Source organism: Lygodium microphyllum, chromosome 3 (assembly GCF_053477565.2).
Source record: "Lygodium microphyllum isolate KBCC chromosome 3, Lygodium_microphyllum_v1.1.10, whole genome shotgun sequence".
NCBI classification, from domain to species: domain Eukaryota; kingdom Viridiplantae; phylum Streptophyta; class Polypodiopsida; order Schizaeales; family Lygodiaceae; genus Lygodium; species Lygodium microphyllum.
The window spans coordinates 80,259,107-80,275,158 of record NC_141137.1 but is presented as its reverse complement, the minus strand read 5'-3'; the positions used below and the strand labels follow the sequence as shown (position 1 = coordinate 80,275,158).

Sequence of the window (16,052 nt, the reverse complement as noted above, 5' to 3'; positions counted from 1 at the left end):
TTACACATACTTCACATATACCCATCATTTAGTGTCTTTTTACATTTGTTACACATTATGATTGCAATCTATATCACTTGAACATTACAACTAATTGTAGACCATCATCTGTAAATACTATCTATAGAGTGCTTTGAAAGAAGGAACCCAATTTTTCATGCTCACAAAAAGCACGTTGAGGTGCATTATCTTTATGTAGAGGAGCAACTCTCAACTATAGCACATGAACACACTCCATACTCTCGAATTTTTCCCCTCCTTAAGAGATTTTTCCTCTTAGGCTTGTATACGCCTTACTCTCACTCTTTTAGGGTTTATACTTGTCCTTTGTATTGCTTTTTCATTGTCAATTCTTAGGAAAGTTATGGACCTTCCATCTTACTCCTCCAACGCTACTTGTTTTGTCTCCCGAGCATCATTTCCAACAATCCCAATAAGCATCATACCCAGCATGATACCCATGCAAAGATGAGCTCCTTACTTCTCCAAAATGGCATTGCAATGGTAAAAATCAAAGCTGAAAACCACACCTACGAGAAACATCAATGGTGGATTTGCCTATGCTACAATCTTTCCTACTATTTTATGTGCATGTCACACAAGGTTGCTTTTTATTTTGCAAAAGCAAAGGCATAACAAGATTACTTTTTATTTTTAGAATTAACGAGTTTTCAAAGACAATCACAAAAGACCTTGGGAACTTTCTTTCAAAAGTAGTCCTAGCCTGGAAAATGAATGTTTTGGCCAAGAGGAGAATGGTTCATTGCTTTAGGGAGAGAGACATCGAGTTATGGCTGTAGAGACTCAATTATACACCACACATAAAAGATCACACAACTGCATTTCCATCAGGAGGGGGGAGGGAAGCTGGGGTGCTGTGGTCTGGTGCTCATGGCCATGTGCATTCACATGATGGTATATTCCAACATGTACAACTAAGGATCATTTTACCTTTAGTTGAAGACAATATATTGCCATTTTTAACATGTTCCCAGGAGAGTAAAGCCACAGTATGGGCATTGCGTGCAAAAGCTGTACATAGCAATGCTGACAAGCAAAACCACCAAAGGGGACTCTTATGTACAGCTCAAAACAATGTCATTCAGCTTGCTTGTCTACCTTTAAGACTCCCAGTTAGAGGCTGCAGTTTTACAAATAGGGCACTCATTCTTAATCTCAAGCCAGTGCCTAATACAATCAGCATGGTAGCTATGACCACAATGAAGCCTACCCAGCTCCTCCTCGTCCACATACTCATCCTGCACATTTCCTCTTTGAGATCAGTCATCATGAAGATTCACAACAAGAATACATAAAGATTCACACAGGAATACACAAACACAATTTGATTGGAAAACCCAACCTGACAAATGCTGCATTTAGATTCATTCTTCTGAATGTCCTCAGAACTTGTCACATCAGAATAGGAAAATCTGCTTTTTTGCAAGCATTGCATAATTGCATCATCAGACAGCCCCACCTTAACATTGCCTATTCTTTCCCCTAAGGCAAGGAGTTCCTGGAAGTAAAACCATGTTTAGGCATCACTGCGCATCATTCCACAACAAGTGAGCTTTAACCAACCTGCTGCAGTTAACTAGAAACCAAATCCTACATACCTCATAAGACATATTATCAACATCAAGCCGCATGTCACTGTACAAATCATAACTTTCAGTCCCTTCCTCCTCCAATGGTGATAGGTCCAACAATTCCTGCAAGGTTTACAATCAGGATGCATTTACTCGTGTTTCCACTAGCTAGCCTCTTACTCCACATAACAAGCCTTTCAAACCCCTCTCTTAGACATTCGGTAACAGATTACATGTACTCAAATCTAGTATCAAGCTAACACTTACATCATAGGTACGAGGTCTTCTTCCTGTTGGCAGCGTTTCTGCTGTCTCAAGGGGTATATTTTGTCTTGATGGACCAAAACCAGCTCGCATTGGCCCATGTACAGATGCAGTAAAAGGACTTGTGATGTTTGAAGTGGCTTGTGCTGTAGCATGAAACAGGTTTCCTTCGGAGGCAAGGTTGTTCTGCCTTCTTAGCATCACACCTAGAGAAACTCCAGCCATGCCAAAAATAGACCCAACATGAGCACTGGGGACAATAGCTGAATGTCGAGTATCTGAACGGAAGTCCCTATTCATAGTGACAGGCATGATCCTTGCTGAATCTTGAAACCTGGACGATAATAGGTAGTTAGTGCGTTCATGTGAACTGGAAGCGACCAGAAAATTACTCCAATTCTCTTTAAAACCACTTCCAACCCAACGGTCTGTCACCATAGAACCTACAGAGTGATCATAAGCCAAGGTCCCAAGTAGTCCAGCATTGATATCATGTCTTGCGGATTCAGCCACCTGCGCAATTCTCCATGCACCAGATTTTAAGACATTCATTGCTGCTCTGTTATGTTGCCACAACAGTGAGTTCTCTATACGTGGATGCCTCCGGTAGAAGCTGTTGCCCAATCTATTACGAATTGCATTATCCCCATGATAGTTTGATGCACCCCAAAAAGGGTCCCTTCTGGTAATAGTTTCCATACATCCCTCCATGCGTCTTGGTAAATTGGCCACCCTCGTTTGATGCGCCCTAAGCTGACTTTCACAATCATATGATGATCTTTTCCTTTTACAGAAGCTCCTCCCTTCATCTGCATGTGAGAGCACAAACCTTGAAGCATTGCTCAAGCATTCAAGTGACAATTCTGGATGCATCAGTCTGCTATTGAACTGGCTTCTTCCAACTAAAGGAAGGGATGCCAACTCCACAGTGCTCTTATTTAAGAGCCTCATGGTACCACCATTTATAGACCTTTCTGCACGCAAGCCATTGTTGAAGGAAATGCTGCCTTGATTGTTGAAACAATGAAGCTCTTCCAAGCAGGGCATACGAGGCTGGCTGAATCTTATGTCAACTTCCGACATTCCTCTGCTGATCTGAAAATCTCTGGTAACACTCCACCGTGCTTGAGAATCAATTCCACAGTTCTGTCGTTTTGCTCTCATCACATCTTGCAGTTCAGGCAGTTGAAATGAGAAACTGTCACCATATCTGCCCCCATACAGTCTTTCTTGTTCATCAAGATCATTCAACATGCTGAAGAGAATGGAACCCAAGCTGATAATTTTCCAGAATAAGATTTATCAACCTGTTAAAAGAGACCACTAATTTAGATGCACAGAAATTATAACTAACAGCATGAACTGGTACTTTTTCTGCAAGAGCATTCTTAATGCAAGACAACTGCAATCCTTGGAAAGCCATTGAAGGAGAGGGAGGGAAGGAGAAACAGAGTTCTTTTTTGGGTGTGTTTTTGGAGTTTTGGAAGGAGAGCCCCAGGGGTTTTGGGTTTTGAGGAGGCATGCAATTCGATTTCGGGAACAAGTAAATTTAACCCCAATAATGATTTTTATAATCAACATCCGTCTGCTTGTCAAAAGCTAAGCATTTGAGCTCTAACTTACAAGTAGATCATCATGTTGCTGGTTTGCACTTTTTGCTTGTCTATCGAGCTGCCTTGTCAGTGCTGCTGTAGTTGCTTCTTTCCATCCCTCTTATTGCACAGTTCCTCTCCTTTGCACCTTTATATCTGTGTGACTCAATGTCACATATCTACATGACTATACATCAGAAGTCCTTGATCCCTGATAATCCATTGTCAGTTCTTCATAGGCATATATATGATTTTTAGATAAACCAAGCAGGAATTTCCCGTGCCTTTACAGCAATGCATGGATAAATCCGCTTCTTTCATGCTGCAGACAGCAGCCCTCAGAAATCCTTTCCCTGGTTTGATCCTTAGATGATGTATTTGCCTTACCATTTTGGGAGAAAGATGTAGGAAGTAGGCCAAGATTGGTGGAGAAGAAACTATGGTTCTCAAGAGTAATGTTTATTAGCATGATTATGCATGCTTGCTTAGCATCTTTGATTTTCTACCGTTTTTCAAAAGGGCTTATTTGAACAGCTTGTATTTTCACTTTAGGATACTAACTGATAGAAACAACTACCAGCATTTGAAATAACAACCTGGGACTTAATCTGCAAACTATTGAATATACTACACCTGCACAATGTCATCATGGTCAAGGTAACCACATTTACCATACAGACATGACCAACTAGCAAAAGATGGAGATCTAACCACAATCTACTGAGCATATGCAGGAGTGTATGAGGGGAAGAATGTCCAAACAAAGAAAAAAGTCCAGTTTTAGTTTAAAGAACCTGAGAAGGCTAATCTCTGTCATCTCATGGGAAGAATGTGAAAAAGGAGGGTGGCAGGATTTCAATTACTAGGTCCAAATGGCGTAGAGGCATTACGAAATCTTGTAAGCATCTTCATAAACAATGATCATTAAGACCACAATTGTAAAGAGCTTAAGATCAATGTTTTGCTTTACATATGTATACCATGAGATTCATATATGTGTTCAAAACACAGCTTGTTCCTTGTCAACCACAGAGCTCCTCATGTATAGGAACATTTATGGATGATGAAAGTTCAACAAGAAGTAAGACAACTCTCCAGAGGATAGCATCTAAAACACACCACCAGTTTTTGTGTCAATTTGAGCCAATAAAAGAAGACACATAAATATATCTCATTTCATTCTTGTTTCTACTACCGAATGTGATCATTGCACAATACGTGTCATATTGACAAGCTAACTTTATGCCTTCAATTCTTGCAACATGTCATTTTACAATGCTAATAATGTCCATGTTTTCATTGAGCTTGTTTGGTCACGTCTCCTGCCCCCAGCAGCAGGCATCCAAAGCATCTTTTAACCAAGACCTAACAAATCATAATAATTCAATGATGGTATATTCAAAGGACCATAGAGCAGCTGTCACTGGAACATGCATCAATCAAACTCAGTTCCTAGAGTCTATTGTGGAAGCCTTCTCCCCTGAGGACTCAGAGATCTAATGAAGCCAATCACTGTCAGCAAGTTTTGCTCAATATAATTTGGCCAAACTTACATGTAGTTAATCAGAACATATGAGCCAATTTGTTTTTTGTGTTTGAAGACACAGAGATCTAATAGAGACCAATAAAGTTCCAAACCCAAATTGATACTCTTGGAAGGAGACACGCTAGATTTTTTGCTCTTTTTTGAAACATAACATATCCTTCATGGATTTTTCCAAAAGTGTTAATTAAAACTCCTGAATTCCCCATGAACATTCCTATAAATTCCAAAAGATTCTAGTGGAGAACACAAATCAATTGCAATAAAAGTTTGAGGTACTAGAGGATGCTGAACTCTAGTACACTTGCTAGTGGAACTTCCATAATATGTACCAATCATATGTCTTGGCTTAACTAGTTTGGTTCCAAGTTGGCCGCTCCTTAAATTGTAAGAGCAACCATGATTTCTAGCATTGTAAGAATTTGTGAAATGACTATGCGACATTGTGCATTGGTTTATGTCATTCAGCTCTAACAATGTATTTTGTTTGGTCCTATAGTTTATTGTTGTGGAATTGAATTTGATCCATGCAATTTTGTTGTTCGTTCCCGTATTTCAATGGTCACCTAACAACAATGGGGCATATGATGACATATGGTATATTAATTTAGATGTGTCTTTTCATATGACCAGCCATGGTGAATGGTTTGGAGAGATGTAAGATATACAAAGTCCAGGTTATGTAGAGAGGAGTAATGATTTGGGTCATCCAATTTCACATATTGGAAAAGTTCCTTTGTCCTTGCATGATAGTCAAACAAAGCATTTGTCATATGTTTTCCATGTGCCATCCATCACAAAGAATTTGGTATCTATTGGTCAAGTGGTAGAGCAAGGGCTGCAAGTTAGATTTAATATGAAGGGATGTTTTTTTTAGGACTTTAATAATACGCATAGGTTGATTACAAAAGGAAGCAAAGTTGGCCCCATCTAAGAAAGGTGACTTCGTAACCATCAAAGATGAAAGCGGACTAATAGTGCACTTGGTTCAAAGAGAGTGTAAAACGAGAGGGAGCTGAACGTCAAACCCTCTGCCATAGAATAGTTACACATCTAGTCCCTAAAACAATATTAGTCAGGGTTCTAGGACTTCCTAGGTAGTCAATTATGGTTGGCTCTATCCTACTGTTCTATCAGAAAGCCAATCATAGAGGAGGAGAACCTAAGGTAAAACTTTTGTCTTAAACATAAGAATTCAGCTGCAGCTCAGAAAACTGAAAATTTCTTTTTCAATGGCAAAAGTGAAAGGTTTTGTACTGTTTCATGCTTCATTCTGGCTGAAATGCATTTTAGACAACCATGGCTAAATCTAATGCAATTAGACCCCAAGTTAAATGAGCTTGAAACTGACCTTCAGTACTCAAGGGACAAACTTCTTTTTCAAGAAGAGAAAATTCTATTAATAGCACCTCGGAAGAAATCCCTAAGGTGAAATACAAATTACAAAAAAGGCCCAACAAGGCACTATTAAATACGTCATAAATACAATGGTTATGTGAACAACTAATTTGGTGGGCTCAAAATACGAGACCATATGTCCATCTCAGTTGAAAGAAGGTACTAGAGCTGCACATCCTCATAAAAGCATCTCTCCCCTCATCCTCTCAGAGTCGCCCTACAATCTCTCCCATCTCCCACCAAGTATATGAACAGTCTCTATCTAGATCCTAAAGAGAGTCTCTACAATAGATGCATCCTCAAGATCAATGACATGACTACATCTACCAATCCAAATGAACCAAGCAATAATGCCAGCAATCGACTCCCCTTTGTGGCAATGCCCCTCGATCTACTATGGCCATGAATAGTGCTAACAAACAAAGATAAATTAGTGGCTCTCCTACAAATCCTCATATTCGCATGTTGGGTTGTTTCCCTGACCCATGTTATTTCCCCTTTGAGTCACTACCATAGTCTCAATCGTGCCATGAAAGACCATGATTAGGGCTCTCCTCCACATCTTCTGGGCCTTGAGGCAATCCCATAGTGCCTCTAAGTCTCCACTCTTTGTCCACATATCACACATGCTACAAGAGCCCTGCCATAACCAAGCTGGGTGCCAACTGCAAAACTCCTATGAGCTACAAGCCATAGGAAGTGAAATCTTCTTAGGTCTGAAGCTAACATCCAATCTCCTTGTTGCTGAGATGTCCTGTCTATGCCAATGTTGAGTAGCAAGTGACTCCACTCTGATCCTACTCATTTGTATCCTCCTCCCCGACTTGGTAGTGTAGCCAAAGAAAGCCACATTGCTTGTTGCTGAGATGTCCTGTCTATGCCAATGTTGAGGAGCAAGTGACTCCACTCTGATCCTACTCATTTGTATCCTCCTCCCCGGCTTTGTAGTGTAGCCAAAGAAAGCCACATTGCAAGGTCTCTCAAGGAATGGATCTCTCTGAACCCACTCTCCTGGATCCCACTGTGATCTCTGTAGGGACCTCCTCTTGTAGGGCCAATGTATCGATGCATAAACAAAATATTCTGCACAATATTTCAATAGTGTTGAAATCAAAAGGCAATGAGAACACATGGGAGCTAGATCGCTCCTCTATCTGAACCCACTCTTCTGGATCCCACTGTAATCTCTGTAGGGACCTCCTCCGGTAGGCCCAATATATCAATGTACAAACAAACTATTCTGCACAATAATTCAATAGTGTTGAAATCAAAAGGCAATGAGAACACATGGGAGCTAGATTGCTCCTACAAAAACACCAACCCCAAACTAGGATTAAACCCCACCACCCTTGTGGCATTTTGTTATTTATTAAAGCAGCTTTGATACAAAAGAACAACAGCCATGCTGATAAAACCCAGCATCACAAATTGGCCAAAACTGTCATTACTACATCGAGAGTGATTTCCTATAGGCCTTATTGTCCAACTCTCTTAAGATAATTAGACCTTGCACATGCAGCTCGTTCCTGAGATCTTCAACCCAAAACTCCTCACAGCGTATCATCTCTCTGTCTCCATCCTCAAGTTGACAATCCTTACTCTCAGAACAGCCTCTGCCACAGCACATAAGCCAAAGGAAAGAGAGAATCAGCAATAATAAATGGCAGCCATGCCAACAGCAAACACACAGTTGTCAACAGCCAACACGGCAGCGCTAGAACAACACCAGTAGTATGATGTCTCCAGCCAGTAACATGTCCTCCAAAACAGTAGTATTTCCCCCAGACCACCAGTGATCACCTCCCACTAAATGTCATGGCATGAACTGCCAAAAATGGAAGCTTTAACTGACAAAAACGCCAAGTAAAGATAAGTTGTCAGATTTTTCTTCAGTTTTTATTTTAAAACACATAATACTGCTTTTCTCTTAATTTCTAAAAACAAGAATCTTTAAATGTTCAAATTTAACTTCCCAGATCCCTATTATATGATAGGAAATTTTGGTCTCATGGCTGCCTCTAGAAATCTAACACGTACCAGATGTTCACCAAACCCACACACACATGCACCAACCTATAGATATGTTTGCACGTGTATTTAAAGTTTTGCACTTTCTTTTCAGACAAAAGAAAATCATATTAATGACAGCTCAGAGAAATTCCCCTGACAGTGCAAAGAAGGCCCTTAAAAGAGCAATTGAGTATCACTGACGTCTTCCCACCCATCTACCAAAACTAACTTGCATTAATTACCCAAGGTTGTAGCATACTCCCCTCTAGAAAAATGGCAAACACATCAAATTGAAATAGTGAGGCTCCTACAGTCTACCAGGTAAGCACTATCTAGTTCTAGTTCTAGTTCAAGACATGTGTCTACAATTCTTGTCTTGTCTTGTCTTTGATCTAGTTTTGTATCAAGGTCTTGTCTATGCCACCTAAACATCAAGTCATTTCCCACGCAATTGCTCTATTAAATCTAAATGAGCCAAATACAAGGTTAGCTCAAACTAAAAAGTCCCTAGATAAAGATGAAAACCTCAAGTGACTCTGCTAAGGCAACTTCACGTCAAGACTATGCCAAAATGACTTGTACAAATGTTAGGTGACAATAAATTGAATGCACCTGTCTAGTGGTACACATTCTAGCTCTCGTAGTGCATCTTATGCATCAAATTGTTACCCACTAGTTGTTTCCAATCTGAGTGATGAGGGTAACCTATTTCTTTTGAAGGGCCACAAAATTCAAAAAGTTGGATGGTTGCTATACAATCTAAGTATGATGCTAATGTGAAGAATGGCATTTGGTTCTATGTAACTAGCCTCCTGGAAAAAAGGCCATCAATAACTATGTTTATGAGTTGAAATGTAAACCAAATGGTAGTGTCAATCCCTATTAGGCTAGATTTGTGGCCAGGGGTTATGCTTAGCGAAAGGGCATCAACTTTGATGAGGCCTCTACTCCCACTTGCCATATAATGAGAAGATGTAGCATTTGTGAGTTAGCAACACATAATGGTTGGAATGTATATCAATTGGACATTGAAATTGCATTTTTGAATGGTGATCTGCATGAGAAAGTATACATATTTCAGCCTTGTGATTTTGTTCAAAATGGGCAAGACCAAGTTCATATGCTAGACTAGATGGAACCTTAGCCTCAAGATCAACTGATCTACACTCAATTCCTGCAATGAATTGCTCCAAAATGTATACAATTCTTTAGTTTAACAAGAGCAGAGTGCATTCCTTAGGCAAACAAGCATACAACCAACCTAAATCCAACTCAAAGAAGATTTAATGATCAAGCAATAGCACAGAAACTCATTGGATGAGTATGGATGGCTTACTTGTTGGACCAAGAACCCAATAGTCCATATTGAATGAACTATGCACGGATTGTTAGCCATCATGGTGATCTCATGGTTGTAACAGGTGAGCCTATGCTAAGTCAATGAGGGCATTGTCCATCAAGTTATGGTCAATTGCCCAATTTCAGTCAATGCCCCACTTGTTATCCTTGGGCCCAAACATATTTGCACTAGTGTTGAGTCATGTACAATTCATAGCCTATAAATACACACTCAATTGGTATGACACCCATGCTTCCTATATTCACTCTCCCAACACATCCATCAAGTATACAAGCTACTTTGTACCATCCTTCTTTGTTTCTCGTGTAGTTCGGCCATCCACTACCTATAAAACCTCCTACATTGTGAGCCCATCGTAGAAAATAAAAAAATGTATTTGAAATATAGCCATCTCTTGGGCTATATGGAATTGAAAAGAGCATACAAGGGTAAAATGAAAATTTGCAGACACTCTTGAATCTTTGAAATAGTCCAAACTCACAACAAGTTAACTGCTCTATATTCTTCATTTCCAAATGAAGTAGCACAAGACTACTATCGAAATGCAAAATACTATACTTTCTTATCTAGGATAGCTAAACCAATTCCAAGTAAGAGTTGTTGCTACAACCATTCACATCATTGACCAAATACCAACAAAAGTAATTGAGCATGAGCTTCAAATTCAAGTTTGTATTTATAATTGTGTCAAGTCAAAAGAGAACAACATTTGATCCTTAATCCAAGAAATCATTTTTGGACTATGCTTGTCACTAGAATAAGAATTGTGCATAATGATTTTATTTAACTTTACTAAGATTTTCAATTAAAATGAACTCTAATTCCAATATCCCTAGCTCTTGGTAAGATAACCATTGCACCAACAGTGAAGGATTTGGCACTAAACAACCAATGGAAAAGTATACTAGCTATGTGGTACAAGGGCAAGGCAAATGGAATTTGTAAAATGTACAATTTCCAAAAGAACCTAGAAAGTATGCAATTTCTCTAAGTTTTAATGATCATTTTAAAGTTGTGCCCATTAGACGGCTCACTTATATTGTAAAGCAAGTTGTTGCTTTAAGTTTGGTCCATTGGGCAACTCACTTATGTTCAATTAGCCTAGGATTAAGTATCCCCAAATCAAATGCCAATTTTGATAAAGCCACAACTCGTTATTTAATTAGAATTAATCTAGGTTTCTTGGAGTCTTTTTCTCTCTTATTTGAGTAGCACTCGTTTGGATCAACTCTTGAAGGGAAAGCCCTAACTTAGTTTTAGACCTTGCCAACTTCTACCCTATACAATTTTAAGACATTAGTGAAAGATGTTGTGGAAGCCTACTTGAAGAGACAAGCATGAAACATAACATCCTCACATAGATACTAGTGTTGGGGGTAAAGGCACATGTGCCCTAACTGCCCGTATATTGGTTACACTGACAATACCCACATTAGTATCTATGTGGTAGGTATCCATCATTGTCACTTCATTCTTTATTCTTTCAATGGCATTTGAATAATGGGAAGACCGGTCACACATTGTGATTGTTGGAGTTCCCACATTGTGTGTGTCTCTCTCTCTTGCTGTTGCTCCTTCCACCATAGCTCTTGCTTCCGCTCCGTGCTTCCACTTCAAGGCTCACTCCCTTCAACTGGAATCAAAGTCATGACACTGGTATTGAGGAGCTCTTCCCCTTCAATTTACTTCAGCCCAAGAAAAGCTTCAACTTGAAGGTTCCATGGCAGTTCAGCCCTCTTCTTCCTCGAGTATGAATCTTGCCCTTGCTTCTTTCCCAATTGCTCCCTCCACTTGAGTCTTGTTTCGGAGCTTCAAGACCATTGCCCGAGCTTCAGCAACTGCTCAATGACACTCAACACCAGTAGTAGGAGCAGCAACAGGGGCAGCAACATCAGCATGATTTGTGCCTATTTGCTGCCCCCTCCGTCCTGATCAGCCTATCTCATCCTCTAACTCCTGGCACTCCTCCTGGCTCTTGGCAATCATTAGAAACTTCCTCGACATCTCTGGTATGAGTTTGGGCATCAATTGGAATCCCAAGGATCAGCCATTGATTCATAGTTTGTGACAACTTGCTGTCATACAATTCAGGACAGCACTTCATTCATTGTTTGGAGGTTACTTATGCTTCCTCAGATGTCTCTTTGATGTGGGATCATCTAGGAATGTTATGCCAATGAATTGGAATGCTTTGGGACTGATTTGAGCACTCTTTTGCTCAATTTTACAGGGGTTTTTTACTCCTGTACTAAGCAGGGCTGATTGCTATTTTATCAGTGAAAGCATATGCCTATTGCTCTCGGGTGTTTACCGATTATTCCAGGTGATGTACCAATGCTTGTGGTTCATGTTACATGCTTGGTTATGCTTCCAAATTGCATTTGAGCTGAGATTGAAGCTTTGAATCTTGACATTAGCTGTCATTCACTGTTATGAATGACTATTTAATGCTCCAATAAGAGCCTTGCAAGATACTTGGGTCAGATGCTCCCGAATGTATGCTACTTCGATCTTGGATGTATGGATGTCTTCCACATGATGGTTTCAACTTTGTTTGGTCGTCTGACATTCGACTTTTGTTCTAGTAGGAGCCAATTCTTGACATTTGGATATTACATTGAGCATTTGGTTACGCAGTTGAGTTTGAGCGTCTTACAGTGAGACCGTGGGACTTGGTGGCATGTACATACTCTTGTCATGCTTTATGTATGCAGTTGATGCTTCATGGGCTGATCTGACATTACTTTTGGGCCAGCACCTATCTCTGTCCCAATGTTATCAGTGATGTATACATCTTGGTTGGTTATGTACTGAGCTTCCGTTACCTTGGTTAGGTCATTGTGCCTCTAGTTAGTCTCTTATGTTACCCATGAGACCCACTCTATGCATGATGGTTATGCCTATGGGATGTATCTCAATCAGACACACCGATTCTTTGACAATTCTTGGTACTAGTTACATATTCCCTGGCAGTTGTAATTTGTTTCATATTAGTGATTGCCCCTCAGACACATTGATTCTTTGACAGTTCTTGGTGCCAGTCACATATTCCTTGGCAGTTGCAATTTGTTTTGTATTAGCGATTGCCCCTCTTTGGCACTAACTTCTTACTGATGTACTTCATCTTCAGCATGCTGTAATTGAAGTTTACCGGACTATTTATGCAAGCAATCACCTTCATTTGATAGTTCTTTGCATTGAGTTTGTGCACAGCTCATTACTTGGTCAATACCCCTTGTTTTCAGCCTGATCTGCCAATTATTTCAGGGCTGTTTGCAGTAATTACAACAGCTTGTTTTGACAGTTTGTGCACTTATTTACCTTCATTATGGCTGGTGGCTCAATTGATAGTACTATCTTTAATATTGACAAGTCGGATGGCACCAACTACAACTACTAGAATGCCCAAATCTAGCAAGTTTTAGTGCAGAAAATGCAGGTTATGCCCTTGAAACATAATGTTGCCAAGCCCGAACTTATTGATGCAGATGATTGGGCTGAATAAGATGAGCTACTTAAGTCCACTATCATATTATCCCTCTGTAAGCAAGTGTTCTATAATGTCTCTCTAATGGGCAATCCAAATGGGAATTATGGGAAAAGATTCGCAATGTCTATGACAAGTAAATCCCCGCTTCTTAGATGTTTTGGCTGAAACAACTCATAGACCTTCGCATGGAGGGCACTTCTATATCAACCCACTTAAATAAGTCTCATTCCATTATCGGTCATTTGTCTTTGCAAGGAATTGAATTCAAGGGCACTCTTCTTACCTTGTTTCTCTTAGTTATACTAACTAAATCACGGGATACCTTTTACACTACTATGTGTGCCAACACACCTACTAATGGGTTACGGTTGCAGGATGTAGAGGGTACACTCTTTACTGAAGAGGTCAACAAAAAGAATGTCGATGCTTCCCGCACCTCTCATACTTTGATAATTAGAGGCAATCATGGTAGGGGTGGTAATGACCACCACAGCAAAGACTCTCAATAGTCTCACTCTCAGTCACATGGACAATCTCGCAGTAAGTCCTATGGCTATAAGTCCTCTTTCACTTGTCATTATTGTGGGAAAGCAGGGCATATTCGGCCACAATGCCATAAGATGCGCAAGGACAAGCACAAAGAAAAGGGCAAGGGTAAAGTATAGGGCAAATATAATGATCGCAACATTGTCCCTAGCAAGTCCAATATTAAGATTAAAGAGATTAATGTTGTACAAACCAATTCTCGTAATGATTTCACACTTGGAGCTTCTTCTCTTGATACTTCACAACTGACTAATGCTTTGTCAAGGTATACACAGTGTTAGCTCATAGATTGAAGGGCTTTCTTTCATGTGACCCCTAGTAGAGAGTGGTTTCACTCCTATCGCAGTTCAATTGGATTGTCCATTTGGGTAATGACCTAGCATTGGAGATAGTTGGTATTGGTTATGTCCAACTGCAATTTGGTTCAAGTTGCATGTTTACTCTTTATGATGTACATCATATCCCGGCTCTCACAAAGAGCCTTATCTCTACTGGCACATTGAATTATGCACATTATGTTGTTTCTTTTGGTGATTTCTCATGGGGGTGGGAACATTGTCATTGCACATGGTGCTAAGTCCAATACTCTCTACCCCTTGCTTGTATCTGGGTCAATTAACCATATTTTGACAATGGATACAGTTCCATATGCATCTCTTTGGCATCTTCGCCTTGGGCACATGTTCTTAAAATGAATGAAAATGCTTACTCATTTTTGCAGTATCTTCCGCTCCTCGACTATAAGTGCTTTGAGTCTTGTGATTATTGTTTATATGGCAAGCAAACACGTAATATGCATAAAAATTCTGGTATGACACACATGGGTGAGCCATTGGGTCTTGTTCATTCAAATATATGTGGCCCCATGCCCTACAAATTGTTAGGTGGCACGAAGTATTTCGTACTTCCATTGATGACTATACACATAAGGTATGGCTATTTCCTATTAAGCAAAAATCGAAAATCTTGGCTACATTTCAGCGTTGGCTTGCTTTGGTTGAGAATCAACTTGGATATAGGCTAAAATGCCTAAGGTCAAATAATGGGGGTAAGTATATCTCTAAAGCTTTTGAGCAGTTTTGTGAGAGAGGTGTATTAAGCATCAGTTGACCGCCCCATACACCCCACCCCAAAATGGTATGGCTAAAGCACATGAATAGGATAGTTCAAGAGCGAGTTTATGGTATGCTTAGCCAGGCAAGCTTACCACAACATTTTTGGACTGAGGTAGTTACTACAACAACTGACGCCCCAATAGCCCAAGTCCCTGATGCTCCACACTATGTACAAGCCACACAGTCTACTTTAAGACGGTCTACTAGAGATAGACGATAGCCTACGCAGTTTGAGTCCTCTACGGATTATGTTATGGTGACAAATGCTGGTGAGCCTCTTACTTATGATGAGGCCATGCATAGAGATAATAGTCACTCTTGGGGGAGGGCCATGCAGTCAGAGTATGACTCATTGCAAAAAAATCATATGTTGGATTTGATTCCTTTGCCTAATGTCACGGACATGCTGTGATCAAGTGTACGGATTAATTCTTGCTCATGCCATATGAATCCACACCCCATGTGAACACACACTTAATAGGACATCCTCGAGCCAACCATGCAAACCCGTCCTTGCTATGTCATCATAGAACCTTCTAGAAAATATGCCATGTCATCACTTGCATCATCGATGATGTCATCATGAAATATTCTAGAAGATCATGGATTATTCTAGAAGATCTTCAACCACTCTCCAATACCTATAAAAGGAAGGGCTTGCCATAGAGCTCCTTAGCCTTGCCAATGCCAATCTTGGAAGCTCAAGGAGTCAAGATCTCCAACTAAGTAACTTCGAGTTCCAATTCTAGTTCTTGTCTAGTCATGGTATCTAGTCTTATCTTATCTTCCATTATACGTTGTCTTGTCACCTTGTAATCTCGTAGTACGAGATCTTATCTAGTATTGTCTTGTATCTTGTTCATTCCTGCCGAGGAAGATCTTGTAATTCTGATATCTTATATCCATACCTACAGTTCCGGATTGTGGGATCCTTCATATCCTATGGAGTCTAGTTGTCTATACCTACGGTCCCGAGTTCTGGGATTTTCTGTATCTTGTTAAGTTATCATTTTACCTTGTGTCCCTACATGGAATTATCTCGTAATCAAAATTCTTGTAACAAATCTTTCATCTAGCCTAGTCTAGTGCTCCCATAACAATTTAGCAAGACTACTTTCTAGCCCTACTAAGCACCACGGAGG

The 16,052-nt window shown here is 40.0% G+C and overlaps 1 protein-coding gene across 12 annotated transcripts in view; it reads right to left on the bottom strand.

The window, feature by feature from the left end:
* Positions 1 to 694: 694 nt before the first annotated feature.
* Positions 695 to 16,052, bottom strand: part of LOC148038546 (uncharacterized) — a 72,824-nt gene continuing 57,466 nt past the window's right edge. For 6 of the 12 annotated variants that reach the window (XM_087673315.1, XM_087673375.1, XM_087673349.1 and 3 more), the window contains 5 exons: positions 7,896 to 8,236; positions 1,860 to 3,163; positions 1,620 to 1,715; positions 1,364 to 1,519; positions 695 to 1,259 (listed from right to left, as the gene is read on the bottom strand). In XM_087673315.1, the coding sequence (XP_087529441.1) occupies positions 1,122 to 1,259; positions 1,364 to 1,519; positions 1,620 to 1,715; positions 1,860 to 3,110 (1,641 nt within the window). In that variant the 5' untranslated portion in view covers positions 3,111 to 3,163; positions 7,896 to 8,236 and the 3' untranslated portion in view covers positions 695 to 1,121. Of the gene's footprint in view, positions 1,260 to 1,363; positions 1,520 to 1,619; positions 1,716 to 1,859; positions 3,164 to 3,479; positions 3,660 to 7,895; positions 8,237 to 16,052 lie in introns of all 12 variants that reach the window. The other 6 variants (XM_087673324.1, XM_087673333.1, XM_087673390.1 and 3 more) reach the window with 3 other exon arrangements.